The sequence below is a fragment of the Babylonia areolata genome, chromosome 19 (genome assembly GCF_041734735.1).
Source record: "Babylonia areolata isolate BAREFJ2019XMU chromosome 19, ASM4173473v1, whole genome shotgun sequence".
Taxonomy (NCBI): domain Eukaryota; kingdom Metazoa; phylum Mollusca; class Gastropoda; order Neogastropoda; family Buccinidae; genus Babylonia; species Babylonia areolata.
This window is the reverse complement of record NC_134894.1, coordinates 19,497,299-19,518,392: the sequence shown is the minus strand read 5'-3', so window position 1 is coordinate 19,518,392 and position 21,094 is coordinate 19,497,299. Positions and strand designations below refer to the sequence as shown.

The window sequence follows — 21,094 nt, the reverse complement described above, 5'->3', positions numbered from 1 at the left end:
CTTCCCGTAGGTTGTACAGGCACTTGACGTTGTCTTCTTTCTGCCTTCGTATGATGTACCATGCTGTGTGTGTGTGTGTGTGTGTGTGTGTGTGTGAGGGTAGAAAAAATAGCACATAATTTGTGAACAGAAATAAAACTACTGGAGAAAGATACATGGAAGAATGAGCACAGGGTGTTCAATTTTCAGATTGATAGAGTAATTCCATCTTTTTCCGTCTCTTGGTGTTAACATTGATGCTGCTGATAACAAATACAAGAAATTGTTTCTGATTATATACATCTGGTGCATCTATGTCACAGCTTGTGAAGAGCTCATAATTCACCCTCATTTGTGGGCATCTGCACAAGTGTGTGTGTGTGTATGTGTGGGTGTGGGTGGATGCATGTGTGAGTGAATGCATGTGTGAATACAAGACTATTGTTTGAGCAATCTCTTACACAGACACAGACAAGCATGCAAGCACACACACACACACACACACACACACACACACACACAGAATATGACCAAAAGCATCCTAAATTATTTGGAGAGCTTTATTATCAAACTAAAAATGCAGGTCCAACATCTCTTTCACCAAGTACTGTCACTCGTACCCATGCTTTCACCTTGATAACAAGTACCTTTCACGTCACCTCCGACAGACATTACATGGTTTTCAAAGATGTGACTGAACAAAATTCCATATTTTTTCAAGACTTTTTTTTTCCAAACATGTCTAAAAATCTCTGAAACCATAACACAAAACCATACTGAATCAAATACTAGTCTGCTACACCAATGACAAAAGAGGTCAATGGAAATCCTGTTATCAATATTCAATTTTCACAACTTTTTCTAATGAGTCAGAATAACTTTACTATCTCAATTATGTTATCATTTCAACTGTTTGTTTCATAAAGATCAAAAAGCTCTTCATTCAATGGTACTGATCCAAGGTATTATCAAAATTCCAGTACTTTTTCAGACCCTGAAGGGTAAAGCATTATATATACCAAGACTTTTCCAGCCCTGGAAATGGATCTCTTGTTTTTCCAAGACTTTTCCAGGCTTCCATGACTCTGTACTAATCCTGGGACAAAGGCAATCCACTGCGCAGCCTTGAGGACTGAACACACACACACACACATGATCAATCAGCAGACTTCTGGTCTCAAGTCTGACAAGGACAGTATCATTTTACTTATTAAGGGTATTTTTGTTGTTGTTTTTTCACAGGTGTGCCCACATAAAAAATATCTTTCTTTTTTTTTTTATTAAAAAAAGAACTGGCACTTTGTATGTTGTCCTTGTATGCATTTCTGATTACTTAAAAATAAAAATAAAAACCATCTAATTGCACAGGCCAAGACCTTTGCCCCACCCCCAATTCCCCGCCCCTCAAAATATCACACCCTCAAAATAGCTGAGACTAGTTCCAGAATAGAATTATGATGCCTATCTTATGTTCAATGACATAAAATGACATGAAAGGATACACAAAGTGGTTTGGCTTTATGGTATGGCTTTACACCTACCACATGGAAGAAATCAGCTTTATTTGATAACTATGTCTTAATTATTACAAATCAGCTTGCTAACAGTCCCTCCCTTCAATATATTCTGATCCACCATGCTCTTCTTCATAAATTCAGTCACTTAGACTACATTAGAGCATACTGGTTGTCTCTGTGCACAAAAAGAAAACAACATGCTGGAACTTTACACCACCATCCGTTGACACACATGTACACACACCATCTTCATCCCCTTTTACACACACTATGTGTAGCAGCTGGGACTGAGGGATCCATAAACAATGTTTTCACTCAAAACAATTATTACCTCCACTGAAAATCTTCCATGCTTCTTTAATCAATTATAGTCTTCACATCTGATATGCAAGTATGACTCATATTTGTCACAATTCCGAAGCAGCTTATCATTCGGTACATTTCTGTCACTCTCAAACAAAGTCTGTCAGTTTACACAATCAATGAAATGGGAAAACTTGTGGAGTAACAAAATCCCAAAGCTCACAGGTCTCCACATCACTCAACGTTGATAATGTCTGTAACCCATATCTGCAATCTTCTGAATGCTAAGGTTCTAACATCATTCGGCTTTTTTTTTCCCTTGTATTTTTTTATCAACAACTCTGCCAAGGAGAGTTTTCTGTTAAAAAGAAAAGAAAAAACAACAACAACAACAACAACAAAAACCCAAACCAAAAAAGGATTCATTTTACATACATTAACTAGGACTGTGGAAATTTTTTAAAGCAAATGGGCTTACAGGACCTGCTATCTAAAATGCTACCTGGTCTAACAATGGTGTAAACCTGATAGTGAGATTAAGAAGGAAATTTAAAGTCAAGATACATGTGCCAGTTTCTTTTCTTTTTTTATTTCTTTTTTTTTGTTTTGTTTTTGTTTTTTTTGGGGGGGAGGGGGGTGGGTGTGGGGTTGGTTTTTTTGTTTGTTTGTTTGTTTTTTGGTTGTTTTTTTTTTGTTTTGTTTTTTCTTTTTAGAACTAATCCATATACTTATGATAGTTTGATAGTTCCCGTTAATCTAAAAACACAACAGGACTTAACAGGAATATGCTGATTTTGAGGAAAACTGATCTGGATCTGGATCTGGTAGGAAGATTCCCAAACATTAGAGGCTTTCTGTGCTTCGGAACAAACAAAAATCTGAAATTCCAGTCAGAAACCATCCATTTGTAATCTTATTCTGACAGCTGTGCTGAACTGTTCCTGCCTATTCTTAAAAAAATCATATGAAAAAACAAAACAAAAAAACTGCAACAAAATGTTAATCATATTTCCAATATATGTTTGGGTTTATTCCCATTACCTAATCTAATATCCTGTCAAAGAAGTCCTAATCTAACACCCTGAATCATAAAAAAAATAATAATAATAATAAAAACTGCAACAAAATGTTAATCATACTTCCAATATGTTTTGATTTATTCCCATTACCTAATCTAATATCCTGTCAATGAAGTCCTAATCCAACACCCTATCAGAAAATTCAGAATCTAAACTTATTACACTATCATGGTCATAAATGCATAGGAAGGCAAATCCATCCAGTATAATATGTGCAAATTCTTTCATTCTGTTTATCAAAAAAAATAAATAAATAAATAAAAAATTTAAAAAGGAAAAAAGGCAGGAATGACCAGGAATGTTCACATTTTGGTCTGACTGAAGAATGGTTTGCAACATGGTTAAGCAGCTGTGTTAGATGAGGATTTGTAGAAGCACAATCAAACACATAAGGTTCTACAGAACATGGGGGTAGCTGCGGAACTATAACATCCAGTGTGGAAAACATCCAGCACAATGCACAGATCAACAAGTGCTGATTTACCCAGCATCATGACACACTTCACACACACACACACACACAGACACACACTATATCACACAGTCTATATGTGGTGTGTGTGTGTGTGTGTGTGCGTGTGTGTGTGTGTGTGTGTGTGTGCTAATGCTGATTTGAACATGCCCGTATCTCTCTTTAAGGAGGCTTCATGGATAAATCATCTGGCGTTGAACTTCTGATCCAGTGTTCACCAGTAATCAGTTTCATGCCCCGTTTTGGCTCAGCCATGCACCCTTGGGAAAGAAACTTTATAAAACTTTTCCTCACTCCACCCAGGTGTAAATGAGTACCTAAATTGGGGGAGCATAGAAGCGGCAGATAGAGGTTTGGGCTCTGCCTTCCCATGCTGAGCCCTAAACACAGTGATGAATTCACTGCCTCTAAGGCCTGAAAAGGCCATGGGAACTTTAATCTATATCTGTCCAAATAACACCCCCTGTCTCCACCCAAGCTTAAAAACAAAAGAGTGGATGCCAAAATGACGTAAACAAAACAGAATATTAATGGTCATACATGTAATTAAGCCCATATAAAAAAAAGTTACAAAAACAAGTGCACAGCCCATGAATACTAAGTTATAAATACATAACATTTGTAGCTACTTGATCCTAAGCTCATCTTTTCAAAATACCCATTTTGTAACTAACACATTATTATCTCCTCTCTTTTTGCATTTATGCATTCTCTTTGAAGTAAAAACGCAGATACACAAACACAGACATGCAAACTCACAAACACACACACACACACAATATTCACGCACATGCATACATTGCCAGTGCACAGTAATAATTAATGCACAGGCTTCAAGGCATATCAGAGCTTACAGATCTGAATCATGTAAAGGTGGACAGGAATCATCACAACATTTTAAAATAACATAAAATGCAAACCACAGGGGAAAGAGTGAACGAGCGAATAAAAAAACACACACTATACAAAGGATTAGAGAAAATAATGCCATAAAATTCAAATCACATACAGATTGAAACGAACAAAGTATCATGAAAACTAAAATCATAACAATTAACATTCAAACCACAGAGTAAATACTACGTGGATAACTGAAACACACACACACATACACACACACACACACACAGGGAACCAACTGAAGTTGTAAGGGTGCAGAAAGGCAAAAACAACATACTGGCAATGATGTACACGGGGGACAGGACTTGAGTGGGGCAAGAGTCATTAAAGCTGCTAATGACCAATTAAGTTAATCAAAATATAGAAAATGGGGAACATTCCATTGTTAACAAAAGAAAATAAATAATGTACAAATTTGTGTTTAAATTTTCAACTAACAATGATTACAGCATTAAACACACACCCACACACACACACACACACTCCATGCAAAAATTTGTGTGTTTTTTTTTTTAAATACTCTATACATCATATCCTTTCATTTCAAACAAACACAATTTGACAAATTAACCATTTTAAGAAAAAAAAACCCAGAACAATTACACAATAAAAGAAACACCAAGAAAACAAAACCTGAAAAAAAGATAAGAAAGTGAGAGAATAAAACAAGTTACAATACTGAGCTAAAAATTCAACAACACAAATTTTCAGGACGATTACAATATCTCCAAAAGCTTTTTAAGTTAATAGCATCCATGTAACCTGTGAACACATCATCATGATCATAAGAAAGCCTCACCTGAACAATATGTTAATTCTTTAAATAATACTTGCAGTGGAAAAAAAACCCAAAAAACACAAACAAAACGCAACCAAGCAGTGCATGTACCACACCTGAAATATAATAGATACTTAAAATGCACCACAGCTGAAGTACAACGTGCACAAACATACACACATGAAAAAAAAGGAGGGGATATTCACATCTGGGTACACAAATTTATACATCAATAAGACATACACGCACAGGCTAAATAACTTTAATATGTAAAACAGAAAAGAAGTCAAAAAAAGCAAATGCCAAGTTCTGATTATTGTTCTTCGCTCCATGAAGAAAAATCTACATCTAAATAACTTACAAATAAATTACTTGAATGAACTACAGCTAAGTGCCATGTACTGCTTACTTAAATACATCCAAACATCTTCAAAACTTAAAAGAAATATAAGTCATAAAGATGTTTTGTTCAGTCTTTCCACATAACGGTTAAACTAAAAAAACATGTGAAAACAAACCAGGTGTTCTAATCTATGGCAAGTATGCATGGCGTACATGTGTTTGCAGTATTTCAATACACATTGTGACATACTTCCTCCCATGTTCGTATGGACAACAGTCATGCAACATGCAAAAAGGAACAAGAATGGCACTTGGTTTAGATTGTACCCTTTCCCCAAACATCCACAGGTCTGCACATGTTTTTTTGGATTGAGCAAACTGTCCATTATTAATGCACATATAAATGAAATAGTTACAGGGGGAAGGAGAAACAAAAGCACATTTTGTGATGTATATATACCTTTGAAATCACGAGAGTATCTTAAAGTAGCATTCATATATACCCTTGAAATCAAAAGAGTATCTTATTCCAAATACACATCTAAGATCAGTGTCACACAGTGCAGGAAAAATGCAGTTCTCGACTTCTCAGACAAATTAAACCTACGACAAGCACGCCCATACATTGTCATTATTCAATATCATTGTCAATAACTTCTATGTCTGAGAGATATGAGACTAACTGCATACATGTCAGTATAAAACTGAGTGCAGGATTTCCCACAGCAGGTGTTATGCCCTCAGTCAGCTTCAGAATTTCCAACATTTGTTTCATTTTCAGTAATATGTTATTCCCATTTTTATTTTTTATTTAATCCTGTTTCTAATCTACCAAGTCTTTTCATTGCCTGTGTGTTTTGGGCTTTTAAGAAATTTGCTGTTGTTGTTGTTTTTTTTAAGTATTTTAAATCAAAGAACAGTAACTTGTAAAGCTTTCAAAATGCTGGTTTTCACTTGGCTATTGATTAAGAGTACAAGCTTTCATCTTCTTTTGATAATAGAATTAACAATATTTTCTATAGTGTTTACCATCCTTTTCAATAATAATATCAATAATGTGCATTTATATAGCGTTTACCATCTCTTTGTAACAATAATAATAATGTGCATTTATACAGCATTTATTCTCTCCTTTTATAATAATAATAATATAATACGATGATGACAAAGAATAATTAATGTTTATTTGTATAGTGTTTGCCCTCTCCTACAATAATAATAATGTGCATTTTTATAGTGCTTACCCTGCACTTCTTCACCCACTGAACAGTACAAGTGATGTGAATAACTTCAATAGGGCACAGGAATATAATTTAAAAAAAAAAAAAAAAATTAAATGAAACAAAACGAAAAATCGACACACCTTAATAAACACAAGAAGTGAAACTCGCTCAAAACATTAATTTTAAAACAATGTAACATCACTCACAAATGACATACCTTTCCCAACCCAACACCCCACTTTCCTCCTCTTATACACTGATGCACACATATCCATAAAGACAGCTGGGGAAAACATTATTTTTAAAACAATGTAACGTCACTCACAACTGACATACCTTTCCCAACTCAACACCCCCTTTTCCTCCCCCCATACACTGATGCACACATATCCACAAAGACAGCTGGGGGTTGGGGGGTTGCGTAAGAAAGATCCATATGACTAATTTTATTAAAATACTGTTTGAACAAATATGTTTTAATGTTAGATTTAGATCTCATGCATCAAGGCCCTAGTACAGTGACCCATCTGGGCCAATGTCAAAACAACTCAATCAATAAAAAATAAAAGATAAAAAAACAAGAGAAATCTTGCATCTTCAGTGATATCTACATACACATGCAATCACCTATGAAAAGTGGAACAGAACATATAAACACTCTCTGTTTGCACACTATCTCATGCGGTGCACCTGTGACAAAAAGGAGCACTTTATTGACATTTATTTTTCTAACCTTTCAACCTTTTCCAGGGAATATCATTGACATCAATTACATGCAGACTGTGCAGAAAGTGAATCAACAATGCATCTTTTTTTTTTTCTTCTTTTTTTTTTTATAATCAGAAATAAAGTGATCAAACAGACAATACTGTGTGGAAGCTGGAATATGTTGTGATAGTGCATGGTGCACAATGGGCTAAAATCTCCCCCCCAAAAATCATTCCATAGAATCGTTTGTTAATACTGAGAATTCTGTAGTAAGTCTGAATGCATTCAATGTTCAAGAACCTGAGTAGTATTCACTTAAAACTATGCCTATCTTCATACTGTTCAAGATGGTGGGGATAACATCCCCCCTCCCATTCCAAATCATTTGTGGATTTTGTTGCTGAAACGTTTCATGACATACCAAGCGTTGTTTACAAAAGTATGAATATGGAAGTGATCTCCACATCATCCTCAGTTATAGGCACCAGCATTAATGCTCTTAAAACACAATTTCCACAGCTGGGTACACAGTTTATCTTTCAATCGTACGGATTTAGTACTCTGGAAGACAACAAGAATAACCTTAATGCTGTGCATACAGTAGGAGAGACACAGAGAGAGAAAGAGGGAGAGAGAGAGAAAAAAAAAGTGATGGAGAGACATTGAAAGACAAGAGAAAAACCAGCTTTCCATACAGCTCTTTCATTCTATCATCCAGCTGCTACCACAGATGGGGGAAAAAAAAACAACCAATCAATAAACAGAAAAGCAGACAAACAATCAACTGTAAACACATGCAAATTAAGGGCAATGGATTTTATAAGCACCTAACCAATACCTTCCCAGGTACACAGCACTGAAAAAACATATGTCTTCCACACACATCACCCGTCCACGATCTCTCATACTGTCTACTGAACACATATTTCCCCCAGTACAAACATGGAAAGTTTGTATCATACTCCCTGTTTGGCTAAACATACCTACCATCTCAAACTGATGCAAAGGGGCCACGTCAGTTAGACCTAGTTTTTGTATCAGTTTGAAATTTCACAGTATGTGAAACCAAACAACTGGCAAATACACATCACACCTGATGACCAGGTAAAGTGTCAGTAAGTTCTGACAGCAAGCAGCTTCCATGTTCTTGATGTGGCAGAAAAGGGAAAAAGGGGCGGTCGGGTATGCCATCACAGGTAAAAAAAATGCAATGTTCCAAAGGGATTTCACTGCAGAGTCATTCAGGTTCATCACAGCCGGACACTTAGCTGCCACCTTCACTGTAGAACTAAACCAACCTGGAACAGAGAAAGTGATTGTCAGTGGTGATATTATCATTATTATCATTACTACTACTATTAGTATCATTATTATCATAGTTGTTACTGCTACTACTACTATCATTATCATTATTATTATTATTGAACAGAACAGAATAGAATAAGCCTTTATTACCAAGTGTACCGGGGTCACAAGGAATATTGGGGGGGGGGGGGGGGGGGGGGGGGATAGTACATAACAAGGTACGAACATAAATCGAAAATCTTACACCAACAGATACAGTAGAAATTAGGATACGTACGAGTGCGTATCAATACAAAAACTTGTGCATACTCACACATGCACACACTACACACACACACAAACACATGCACACACGCACACACACACACTCTCTCTCTCTCTCTCTCTCTCACACACACACGTTTGAACAGAAGCTGCACAACCCCCCATCCCTCTCCTCTACGTTTGACCCTGACCTTGTTGGTTTCCATGGAGGGGCACTTCCAGTTGTACAGGTAGTACTGAAGGAAGCCGTCCCCCACACCAAACTTCAGCTTCTCCAGAAACTCCTTGTTGTCCATCAGGTCCAAGGCATTGAACACATCAAACCCCATCTGTACACACAAACACACACACACGCATGCGCGCACCCACACACACATGTGCACACACACACACACACATTCATGGTCACTACACACAGGAGCAAAGGCTTAGTAAATCTATGGAAGTGTTACCAAGAACAGTGAGCATCTACAACAGTAAATTATGTTCTTATACCCCTGAAAATGGAGTATGGCTGCCTATATGGCTGAGTAAAAACGGTCATACGCTTAAAAGCCCACTGTGTACATATAGGTGAACGTAGGAGTTGAAGCCCACAAACAAAGAAAAAGAAGAAGAATGTTATTATCACTCTCTGGAATTCCTTTTACTACATGAGCAGTCCTGCAAGAAACAAAACTTTATTCCTGTATCAGCTGCTGTGGCGAAGATGTTAGCATCATGGACTGACAACTGGTAGGATACTGGTTTGATTCCCTTCAGAGATAGCTTTTTCAGCATGTGGCCAGCTCCTATCCAGACCTGAGTGTGTTGTGGACTCAAAAGTGAAGACTGGGACACTGCAGGTGTCTGTATCTCAGCCTGGTTGAAGCTGGGATATATTATGACAGCAAAGCCTTGTCAAGGAGTACCAAACCTAAATGGACCCCCACAGCAGCATCTTTACCACCCTTATCTTCCATCATGATCAACAATATATAGAAAACAAAACTTCCGAAATTTGGGGGCACAAAAAAAAACTTTCACCAGAGGCACAGCACTCACATTTTTGGCAATGATGAGAGCATCCTGCATGAGATCGACCCAGGGTGTGGCTCCAGACACGTTATAGAAAGAGTACGCCGCTCGCAGCAACTTGTGGGATGGGTGGTGCATCACCGTGGATGGCAGTGTGTAAAAACTGACAAAGTCGGTGATGGCGCCATCAGTCTGAAAATTTTATAGAAAAATCAAATAAAATAGAATTTAAAAAAAACCAACATTGTTGTACATTTTACTCAGCTTCAGCACTACACTAACCCCATCCCTTGTCATTGAATTCCCCATCCCCAAGCCCCCCCCCCTAGAAGTGACTAGAAGCTGTACATCGACTGAGCACCGTGATCTCCCTCTATCGCGCCAGCCACTGAAGCAAGGAGTGACACAGAGCAACACATCCTGACCACAAATGAGCTGCAGGAGCCGCCAGAATGGTGATAGGTTTTATCACCAAGACGTCTTATTTTGTTTGGATTTATTCCCTTAACCTTTGACTTTTCCCAAGTCTACCCACAAGGCAGTAAGGCCATCCTACCAGGAATGGAACACTTGTGGAGGGAGGGGATACCTTTACCTTGCAGGTCCAAAGGACCTACCCACTGCCCACAGTCACAAAATGACTGATTTCCACCACATATACATTCAGTCAACAACATTAAAGATAATCTTCATCTTCACATGATCGTACTTTTGTGACACATGGTGTGGTATAAGCATCACAATATGCAAAGTGTGTGACTACAAAAGACAGCGGCAGATGCCCCAAATTTGTGAATCAGTTCCAGCAACACCCAAACTAAACATCTGAACTTACTTCAACCACGAAACTGTCCACGATGTTTTCCCTGGGGATGAACCAGTGCCTGAACTCTTCCTCCGAGAAAATTGGTGCCAGGTCAAACTTCTGCATATGCTGTACAACAAAAACATTCAACACATCCTGAAACATGGACCTCATGTTTGATAAAGTAAGCTTAATTCACACATGGATGCACACACAGCACAAACATACATAGTTAAGTTTAATATTCACTTTTAATTAACTACCCACATAAATTATGTCCATGAATACAAATGGCTGGATGGGACTTCTTTTTAACTTTTAACCAATCCACAAAATTTTTTGTTCTCTCCTTATTTTGATGAAGTGAAACCCTGTCCAAAAAGGGTAAAACCTAAACACTTAAATATGAATCGCACCATATCATGTACTATCATTGTGAAGCATGCTGTTAAAGATGGAAATGAGAACAAGCAGAAACTATCAAGACCTGAATTTTCTTATCTAAGTACAGAATCATGTAAAACGAAAAATCACTTACGCTTGAGACTAATCTGAAGGCGTCCTGCACATCGGCAGGTGTGAATTTCCGAAATCCTGGAGTCCTTGGTGCCTGAAACACAACACTGGGATCATCAACACCATCATTATCATCCTCACTGATCATCAACAGAGCAAACAATTCTGTGGCCTTTCATGCCTTTCTTTCATGGTGACTTCAGTTTCCACCCTCCACCACTTCCGTGTTTGGTGCGAGTCCTGTCAAGATCTTTGGTGTCAACAGATTCACAGGAGACTGTTTTGGAGGCAAGTGATCAATTTTATCTGTGTTCTCATTTGGTAACTGAACTTTTCTTTCAAGACTCAGCAAATTCATTCAAACTTGCAACACTGTGTATGGCACATTCATGTAAAGAAAGGACTGTTAACACTTATTCTTATTTTGTTGTAAATATTCTGTTAAATCTAGTTGTTTTAGATGATGGTTTTGATGCAAACGTTCTGATAAATCTAGTTATATTTTTGTTTATGTTTTCTGAAATCCTCCATGCCCAAAGAGGTCAGGGGTCACAGGTTAATAAGAATTTTTAATGTTTACCTATGAGAGAAAGACTATTAACTCACCTCCGGCAGTTTGTACAGTTTGAGGGTTCTCTGCATCGTCATGTTGCGGCTGAGGTGAGAGAACTTCACCTCTATCAGCTTCCTGGGATTCAGGGATCGATGCCAGTATCTGAAACACATTCAGGATATAATACTGTCATTTAAAATAAATCCTTTTTTTTTTTCAATAATAAAAAAAAAATAAAGAGTGTGGCACACTCAGCAACATATTTTTCTTTAATCCTCTTAGGAAATATTTTGGATTTCTAAAACTAGAAAAAAAAGATAAATTAATAAAATAAATAAATAAATAAAAGTAAGTACCAGGCAAGATTATCATTTAAACTTTTTTCATCATATTTCATAGCTGAGTAAGTTACATGTGACTGATGTAAATCCCCGCTGAAAACAAGAGTACGACTGCCAACATGGCAGGGATAAAAACAGTCATACATGTAAAAGCCCACTCATGCACTTGTATACGAGTGAACATGGGAGTCGCAGCCCACGAAAGAAGACTGATGTGACCTGATTTGACTTGATATGGATACTTACATAGCGCCTATCCTCGGTCGGAGACCAAGCTCCAAGCGCTGTCATTTGCACAACAGGCCTACCTGGGTAGAGCCTACTGACAGCTGCCATTGGGTGCTCATCAGTCGTTTCCCGTTTTGTTCAATCAGATTTCAGGCACACACACATACACACTCAGACATGCAACATTTTACGTGTATGACTGTTTTACTTATGTACCCAGCCATGTAGATGGCCATACTCCGTTTTCAGAGGTGTGCATGCTGGATATGTTCTTGTTTCCATAACACACCGAACGCTGACATGGATTACAGAATCTTTAACGTGCATATTTGATCTGCGTGCATACACACACGAAAGGGGTTCAGGGGCGGGTCTGCACATATTTCACCTGAGAGATTGGAGAAATCTCCACCCTTTACCTACGCTTTAACAACTCGGCTGCTGTGCCCTTTAACTGTACGAAAACATCCACAGAGCGGTGTTTACCTGCATGAGGCGACAGGTTTGGGCAGCACCACTCCAGCGGTGTACACCGCCTGGAAGAGGCCCTGCTGGTGCACCCGCCTGGTGATCTCCTTGATCAGCACTGGCGCCACACGCTTCGAGCGCAGCTTCTTGTGGACACACAGAAAGTTGATCTCCACCATTCGCTTAGACCTGAAAACCACAAGCTAGCTGATGGGTGGCGGTGCCCACAAACTGGAAAAAACAAAACCCGTACACAACTCGAGCTACCACTGACAGCATGATAATCAATCAATCAACCAATCAATCACTTTCATGTCTGAAAGACAAGAGTACAGAAATTTGCCTTATGGCTCATGTGAAAGAGAAGTTAAAACTTATTTTCAGAAACGATAATGAAAAATAAAAAAAAACAATATAAGTTATTCAATCATTGAAGTAAATTGTATTCCAAGAAATCAATGTAGTAGTGAAAAATACTTACATAGCAAGCATCGAATTTCAATATAAATATACATTATCTATTAAAAAAAGAAAACAACCTGGTACTTGAAACACTGTTAAGATGCACAGTGTACACATGCATACACACACATACACACACAGAGAAACACATGTAAACATATGTTTTGTTAAATGAATCAACAGATTCATTACATGTCCAAAAAGAGGCACGGGGCAAGATAACAGGACAGTTTCCAGAACAAAAACAAAAGAGGCAAACCTTTCACTTCTCCCTCTGCTATCAAACAAACATACATATCCTCAATATGCTAACCCAGTGGAATTTACATGCTCTGATTAATAACAGGACAAATTCAATATTCAACACACACACACACACACACACACACACACACACACATTCTTGCGCACGCACATGTACACTCACACACTATTATGACTCAATTTTTTCAAACTACACACACAATATCATGACTAAATATTTTCAAAAATTAAAATAGGCAAAAACACAAGCCACAAGAATGTAACATCTGAACCAACCTGTTGTAGATCTTGACATGGGCGGGGACAGCACTGATGAAGCCAACCAGCTTCTTGCTCTTCATCACCCGCACACCACAATGCCACACTTTCATCCAGCCTGGAGGTTGCAAAGCCCTGCACGCACAAGCACGCACACACACAAACACACGCACACATGAACGTCTCAAGTTTGCAACCACACCATACACAAAACACAACTCTACAGAAGTAATCAGTAACACCTTGAAATGGTTAGTTATCTTTCTTTTCTTCAACGAATAAAGAAAGCAAACAGTTAATTAGAAAAAAAATTATGAATTTCTCTTAAAGAGATAATAAAGCTGATTTGACTTGAATGCTGAATAACCCTCAAAGTAATGAAGGCATTTGTACAGGAATCTATGGAAAGCTTACATAGCCACACAACTGCCAGAAAATAACAAATATTCCTTTAACAAGAGAGGAAATCTTAGCATGGCAAAAGAAATCGTGGCATGGCAAATTGAGTCCTTTGTTGTATCAAGGCCACTCACCACTGCAGAAACTCTGGAGAGTAGTCAAATCTGAACATGTTGTCATCATCTTCCACATAGTTCTCATTCAACAAGGTATACAGTTCTTTCAACTGTAACAAAAGAAAAATATGTTGTGATAAAAACATTCAAGAATAATAATACGAAAAACAGTAATGATTAATGATAGCACTGAACCTTGAAATGAGACAAATCCAAGTAATTTCACTCACAACTTCCACATGAAGGGATGACAGACAAAATCTATAAATGCAGATAGAAGGTTAGAAAAATTGTGGATGAAAGATGGGGCATTTTGGAAAGAGGTAGCTTCAAAGAATGATATATCATGTGTGACCATGACCTATCTAACGCTCTATGAAAACAATAAACTCAAATATGTATATATCTGTAGGAGATCCAGAGAAAAAAAGGTCAATGTTTACCACAGACACATGACTCAAATTGTTTCAACATCAAGAACTACAGCAAGAACAAATGGCAATGATGCATGATAATCAAAATAATAAAACAGAATATAATAAAATCAACCACAGATATTTTTTCATCTTTAGAAGTTCAGGACTGCTTTGTAAAATCATATTCCCATTAAAGCAAACATGAACATGAGAACCTAGAACAAGTTATGTGGCAAACCTGGTATGGATTTTTTTTCCCACCTGCAGAGATATACGAGTATGTCATTTTGAACCACCAGAATGTCACTGGAATTTCAATGATGGGGGAAAAGCAAATAAATCCCTAAGAGAAAGATTCAGAGCCAGAGAAGATGGACAGGTATCTTTTTTGTCATTATGTCTTTCCCTTTTTCTGTCTTAGATGTGATGTCGTATAGATCTGTATCTTCTTAATAACCAGGTGTATATTATAAGCATGTACAAGCTGCCGTTACTCAGAGAAAATAAGCACATTTGAAATCATTGTAATCCACAAACCAAAATAATAAAGAAAGAAAGAAAGAAAGAAATAATCATAGCAACAAGAACAAGAACAAAACAAGAACAAAATAGTAATAACAACAAAAGTAATAACAACAGATGGGGACAGTGTGAATGAGGATTGACTCACAATAAGAGGATCACCAATGTCTAACGTGTCCCAGCAAAACCCAGCTGGTAAGGACAGAGGCTCTGCTCGAATGGCTTCAACTGGCTTGTCTGCCTCAATCTCTTCATTTCCATCTATCACCTCATCTGTAAAAAAAGCCAGCAAAAAGAAAATAAAGGTATCCTTTCAATGATACAATTAAAAGAATTCAACTATTGGCATTCATTCAACACAACAATGAAAGGAAATAAACATTCATAAGCGAGACAAGAAAGACATGAAATTTGGGGAATATATATGCTGGATAATCCCAAAGATGGAAAATAAAATCATTAAATACTCATTTAACAGATTATTAATTAAGCTAAGATACATAACACATGTGACTCAGCATCAGATTGCTTTTAGTTTATAATTAATGAAAGCCACCATGTTGCAATTTTCCAGTTTTAGACCGATATATATCCATCAGTTCGAAGAAGCCCTGTGAGCATGCACATAAATAAATTTTGCCCACAAGAGAACATAACGTAAAGGTATGGTACACCCCAAACAAGTAATCCTATTTTAGATTTTTTTTTTTTTTTTTAATTGAGAAAGGCCAACAGATGGATAAAACAACTGAACAATGATGAGTGGCAATACTTTCTTTTGTGCTGCATTTTATATCCAATCAAAAACTCAACAAATGTAACAATACAGCAATGTTTTTTGTTTTGTTTTGTTTTGTTTTGTTTTTCAGAGTAATAATACATCAACCACCACAGTGAAAGTAACAAATGTAATAAATTACTCATAAAGTGGGTAATGCTGTCAGCTTTGTAAACAAGTCTTTTACAAAGTTCTACAATTTGTTGTGTCAATTGAAAGGAAACTTCCGAATAAACACAAACACACACATGATAATATACACATCTTGTACTGAAAAGAGAACATTGACATTTTGACATTATGTACATCAGCACTCATTAAAGAGAAAAAATCAAAGAGAGACTGAATTTTTATCCATCATTATTATTTAACACTATATAATCATATCTGTGGTTTACCAATATTATGAATGTTTTGAGTATAAGTGTGAAACTCTGTGTGTGTGTGTGTGTGTGTGTGTGTGCACAAGCGAGTTGGATGAGTAGTGTCATGTCTGTTTCCAGTGAGTGTGTAAATGATTTATTTTATCATTTCACTATTTATAGTTCATGAGTTTTGTATGCCCATAGGGCTCTGAGCTGTATTTCAGAAAAAGTGCTGAATAAAGTTTTTTGGTTGTTTATTTTTAATAAATCAGCAGTAGTAGTAGTAGTAAAGGCAGTAGTAGTATCATCAGTATTATTATCATTGTTCTTATTATTATTATGATTAAAAAAAGTAGTAGCAGTTGTAGTAATAGCAGTTGTGGTAGCAGCAGCAGCAGTAGCATTATTATCATTATCATTCAGTATCATCCTACCAAACTTTGGCACAGGCTGTGTCTCCCAGAAATGGAACTTCCTCTGCTTGGCCTCCTCCAGGTTCCTGGGCACCACAGCAGCCTCCTTCAGTGTCAGCAGTTCCACCGCCTTCTTCAGCTGGGCCAGGTTGGTGGAGGCAACCACCTGAATCATGTCACGCAAGGTCAAGTGAACCCCTTAACTGCTGCTGGCCAAAGTGCTTGTCAGCTAAAGACCATCACGCCAATGAGATAAGATTTGAGCCTATGACTGAGCTCACACCCAGTCAGACTCTGTATTGACAGATTATTGTCTTGACCACTCTGCCACATTCCTCCTACAAATATTCAGCAGTCTTCTTCTTTGTTCATGGGCTGCAACTCCCACGTTCACTTGTAAGCTGTATGAACACAAGTGAGCTTTCCCATGTATGACCGTTTTTACCCCGTAATGTAGGAAACCATACTCCGTTTTCAGGTGGTTGGGGGGGGTGCATGCTGGGTATGTTTGTTTCCATAACCCACCGAACACTGACATGGATTATAGGATCTTTAACGTGCATATTTGATCTTCTGCTTGCGTATACACACGAGGAGAGTTCAGGCACAGCAGGTCTGCACACATGTTGACCTGGGAGATCGGAAAAATCTCCATACAGCAATCAAAAAGTTAATCACTCTAAATAAAAAGTATGTAACCCTTGCAAAAAACACACAAAAAAACCTTGCCAAAACATGTATAGCTTTTAGCAAAACATAAAGCAAGATGAAGAAAACCACATGAGATAGTGAACTAATTATCATTTAAATATTTTCTTTCTTTTCCTTTTTTTACAAGTAGTTTGAGGAATACATGACAACTAAAGTATGTCACAAAAAAACCCATTCATTTTGTTTCATTTTATTTGTTCCTCAAAAGAGTAATGAATGTGTGAGGGAAAACACAAAAACACCGAGATATATATTATATATATACAACTACAAGCTAACCTCAAGACACTAATAACTGAGGCAAGGATATACATTCCCTATAAAAATCCATGACACAGAATGCAGATACAGTACTGTACAGGTTCCTACAACTATGCAAAACTGAATGCATACATCATTTCCAATCAGGTTAACAAAGATATGTTGTACTACAATTTGTATTATTTTGTATTGTATTATATATGTTTTGTACTGTCTAAACTGACTCTGTCCAGTATTGTATTGTCTAAATTGACTGTCCAGTCTGACTCTGAATCAATGAGGACTCACCTGTGGAGCGCCCTTTTCCTTGGCATTTTTCCCATCCCCAACTACACCATCCCTGCCCTCGGTGGTTTTCACAGCGTGACGGGATCCCTGGCTCTCAGAGTCTGCCTCCACCCCAGAGTGGGACTGATGATCGCAGTTGGCTTTCTCGGCGTTCACCTTGTGGCACTTGTATGTGCTGCTTTCATCATTTGAGGTCTGATTGTCTGAATCACCGCTGGAGGGTTCGACGTCACGTAACTTCCTCCTCCTCTTCTTGTTCTTTTTTCTGGTGGTGGCATCTGGACTGAAAGAGAAAAAAAAGTGGCAAGGGCCACAACATAATCAATACAAATAACTATAAGATGCAGCTCTGGTACTTGTTTCCATCAACATACAATTGTATTGTATTGTGTTGTATTACTCTTTTTGTCACAGCAGATTTCTCTGCGTGAAATTTGGGCTGCTCGTCCCAGGGAGAGTGCGTAGCTACACTGAGAGCACCACCTTTTTTTTTCCTGCATGCAGTTTTTTTTTTAATTTGTTTTTCCTATCGAAGTGGATTTTTCTACAAAATTTTGCCAGGAACAACCCTTTTGTTGCCATGGGTTCTTTTACGTGTGCTAAATGCATGCTGTAAACGGGACCTTGATTTATCAGCTCCTCCAAATGACTTGCGTCCAGACCACCACTCAAGGTCTAGCAGAAGGCAAGGAAGGAAACAGCAAGAACACAAAAAAGGATGGAGATGGGGAGATAGGGAGGCTGGTGGAGGGGGGGGGGGGGGGGCAGAGGGAGAGAATGGTGAGAGGATTGGGTTTTGCTGAAAGTAACTAGGTGATGGTGTCCGACAACCTCTAGAGACAGAAAAGTCAAGGGATTGGGACTGGACTCTCCCTCTCAGGCGGGAAGGCTAGTCTTTTCCATTTTATGTTTAAAGAAGTAGCTGTAATTTAGGTACTCTGTCCTGCAGGTAATATGCTGGAACTGCTGGTCTACCATGTCCTCTACTTATAGTATATAATTATAATTACTGGCAATGGCTTTAGGTCCATACACCTCTCCTAGTTCCATGCTCGTGCTGCGCTGTTTGTAATAATTTTGAATAACAAGGTGATGCCCACAGCACACCCATGGTCTTAGAATGAGATCAGCCAAGAAGTTGGAGCATGTCATCAACACTGGAGGTGTTTCAGAAGCTGGCATTGACAAATCTGGTAACACAGTCATAGTGTTTATCATTACAAAGATTCATACCACTTGTAGTGTGTGGTGGTGTGGAGTCCCAGCCTGCCGAAACAAACTCAAGCACTGGGTGGACCATGGCCTTATATACATATATATGTGTATTCTTTTTTCTTCAGGACAACTTTCAATTTCTTCTCTGGAAGCTGTTGGCCTTTCCGCTGATGCTGTCAATACATGCTTCTCCCCGGTCAGGTCACCTGAGATGCTGGAGCCAGAGTATTTCACTTTGCCATCATCTGATGCAATGATGATTGGTGATCTGACCCACACTTAAACCCACTGAGCTGGTCAGGCCACAAGAGCCTACCTCACACGATACAGATGAGGGAGGGGTGGCTGGGGGAAACTGAATGGAAGTTGGAATACGCAAGAGAAGCAATAGCTCATGTTATTTCACTGGGAAACCAGCTAATGTCTGCAATCCCAAGTTGTTTTCTTTGAATTTTTATTTAACCATTTAGACAGAACAGCAAGAAAATGGGAGCACAGAATTTTAAAGACAGTATAAGAGCACTGTCTGTCCACTGTCAAACAAAAAAGTGAGTAATTATCATATTTGATAAATAACTTTCTTCGAAAGTGTTTCCTGTCTTCAGTAAAATGTTCAGACTGCGGTGTTATGTAACTGGCTAGTTCATTTCAAACTAAATAAGTGAATATTATCTGAATATCAGCTATAATCAAGTGTTTCTTTTGTAATGTTGCAGTTCAGTTTATCATTTTGACTTGGACCACTGCCTTGATGAAAGTTTATGAAAGTATGTCACAGTATCTACAATCACTGGAACGTTAATGAAAGTGTGTTATAGATAGAAATCTACAATCACTGGAAACATTGATGTATAAATTTGACTGGTTATGCGTTAGTTGTTTTTCTTCTTTAACAACTTCTCTTTTACATAGTGCATTAACTTGGTTAATAATTTTCTTGGATGACTTGGTACAATGATTTTACTTATTTCCAGTGTGCATCTTTATTCTCTGAGTTTGATTCTACCTTCCATCTATCCCATTTCACCATTCAACTCCCCCTTCCCCCCACTTACCTTTTTTTTTCTTTTTTTTTTTTTTTTAGCTTTACTAATTCTGTTTTAAAAGGAGATCATTCAAGTGTGCAGATTAATCAATAATTTTATCAGACGTCTTCAATCACCAGTGTATGTGATGGGACATTTGAACATAATAACTAAAATAAGATTTCTTTCCTTCCTTCCTTCCTTCCTCTCTGCTCCTTCAACTGTTCAAGGAGGTACTTGTCTCGTGTCTCTTTTTACTGATTGCAGTAGACAAGCATAATTGTTATTATGATTTGTTTAAGTCACACCTGGCTATGTGCTGCTGATACAGCGGATACCTAAACACCTGAAACTGGTAGGGTCAGGGAGTAAATCTAATCAGTTGATCAAAATCATAATAACCACTGTGCATGCTTAGTCACATTGCATGCGTATTCAGCCAGTGCATGCATTGCGAGCCCGGTTAAGTGTGGTCAGAAAATAAATGAACACTTCGGCAACATTCAATTATCCCTAAATATTGTCTAAACAAAATCACAACCTCTGTCTTATCTGCTCATCGCTTTCAGCATCAGCTTCAACAGCACTGCTTGGATCGGCATCCAAGTCCGAACTCTCGATATCGTGCAGCGAGTCAACATCCGCCATGTTGCAGCATTAACTGCAGAATGGATTTGTTCCGTCTGCTTTGAAAAATAATAACTAAAATAAATAATTAAAAATAAAAACTGGAGGATTTTTCAACTAAGTATGAAAAAACAATATTGCAGTTGTTTTTTAAACATAAAATCCGATACGATTCG

General features: G+C 37.8%; 1 protein-coding gene across 1 annotated transcript; it reads right to left on the bottom strand.

Moving 5' to 3' along the window:
* Positions 1 to 523: 523 nt before the first annotated feature.
* LOC143293520 (glycylpeptide N-tetradecanoyltransferase 2-like) lies at positions 524 to 20,939 on the bottom strand. The gene is made up of 13 exons (XM_076604425.1): positions 20,833 to 20,939; positions 18,052 to 18,334; positions 16,813 to 16,957; positions 15,384 to 15,508; positions 14,316 to 14,407; positions 13,801 to 13,917; positions 12,817 to 12,987; positions 11,815 to 11,923; positions 11,231 to 11,302; positions 10,723 to 10,821; positions 9,915 to 10,079; positions 9,062 to 9,199; positions 524 to 8,599 (listed from the first exon to the last, which is right to left on the bottom strand). The coding sequence occupies exons 1-13, from the start codon at positions 20,937 to 20,939 to the stop codon at positions 8,579 to 8,581; spliced, it is 1,644 nt and encodes a 547-aa protein (XP_076460540.1). The 3' UTR covers positions 524 to 8,578.
* Positions 20,940 to 21,094: the final 155 nt, after the last annotated feature.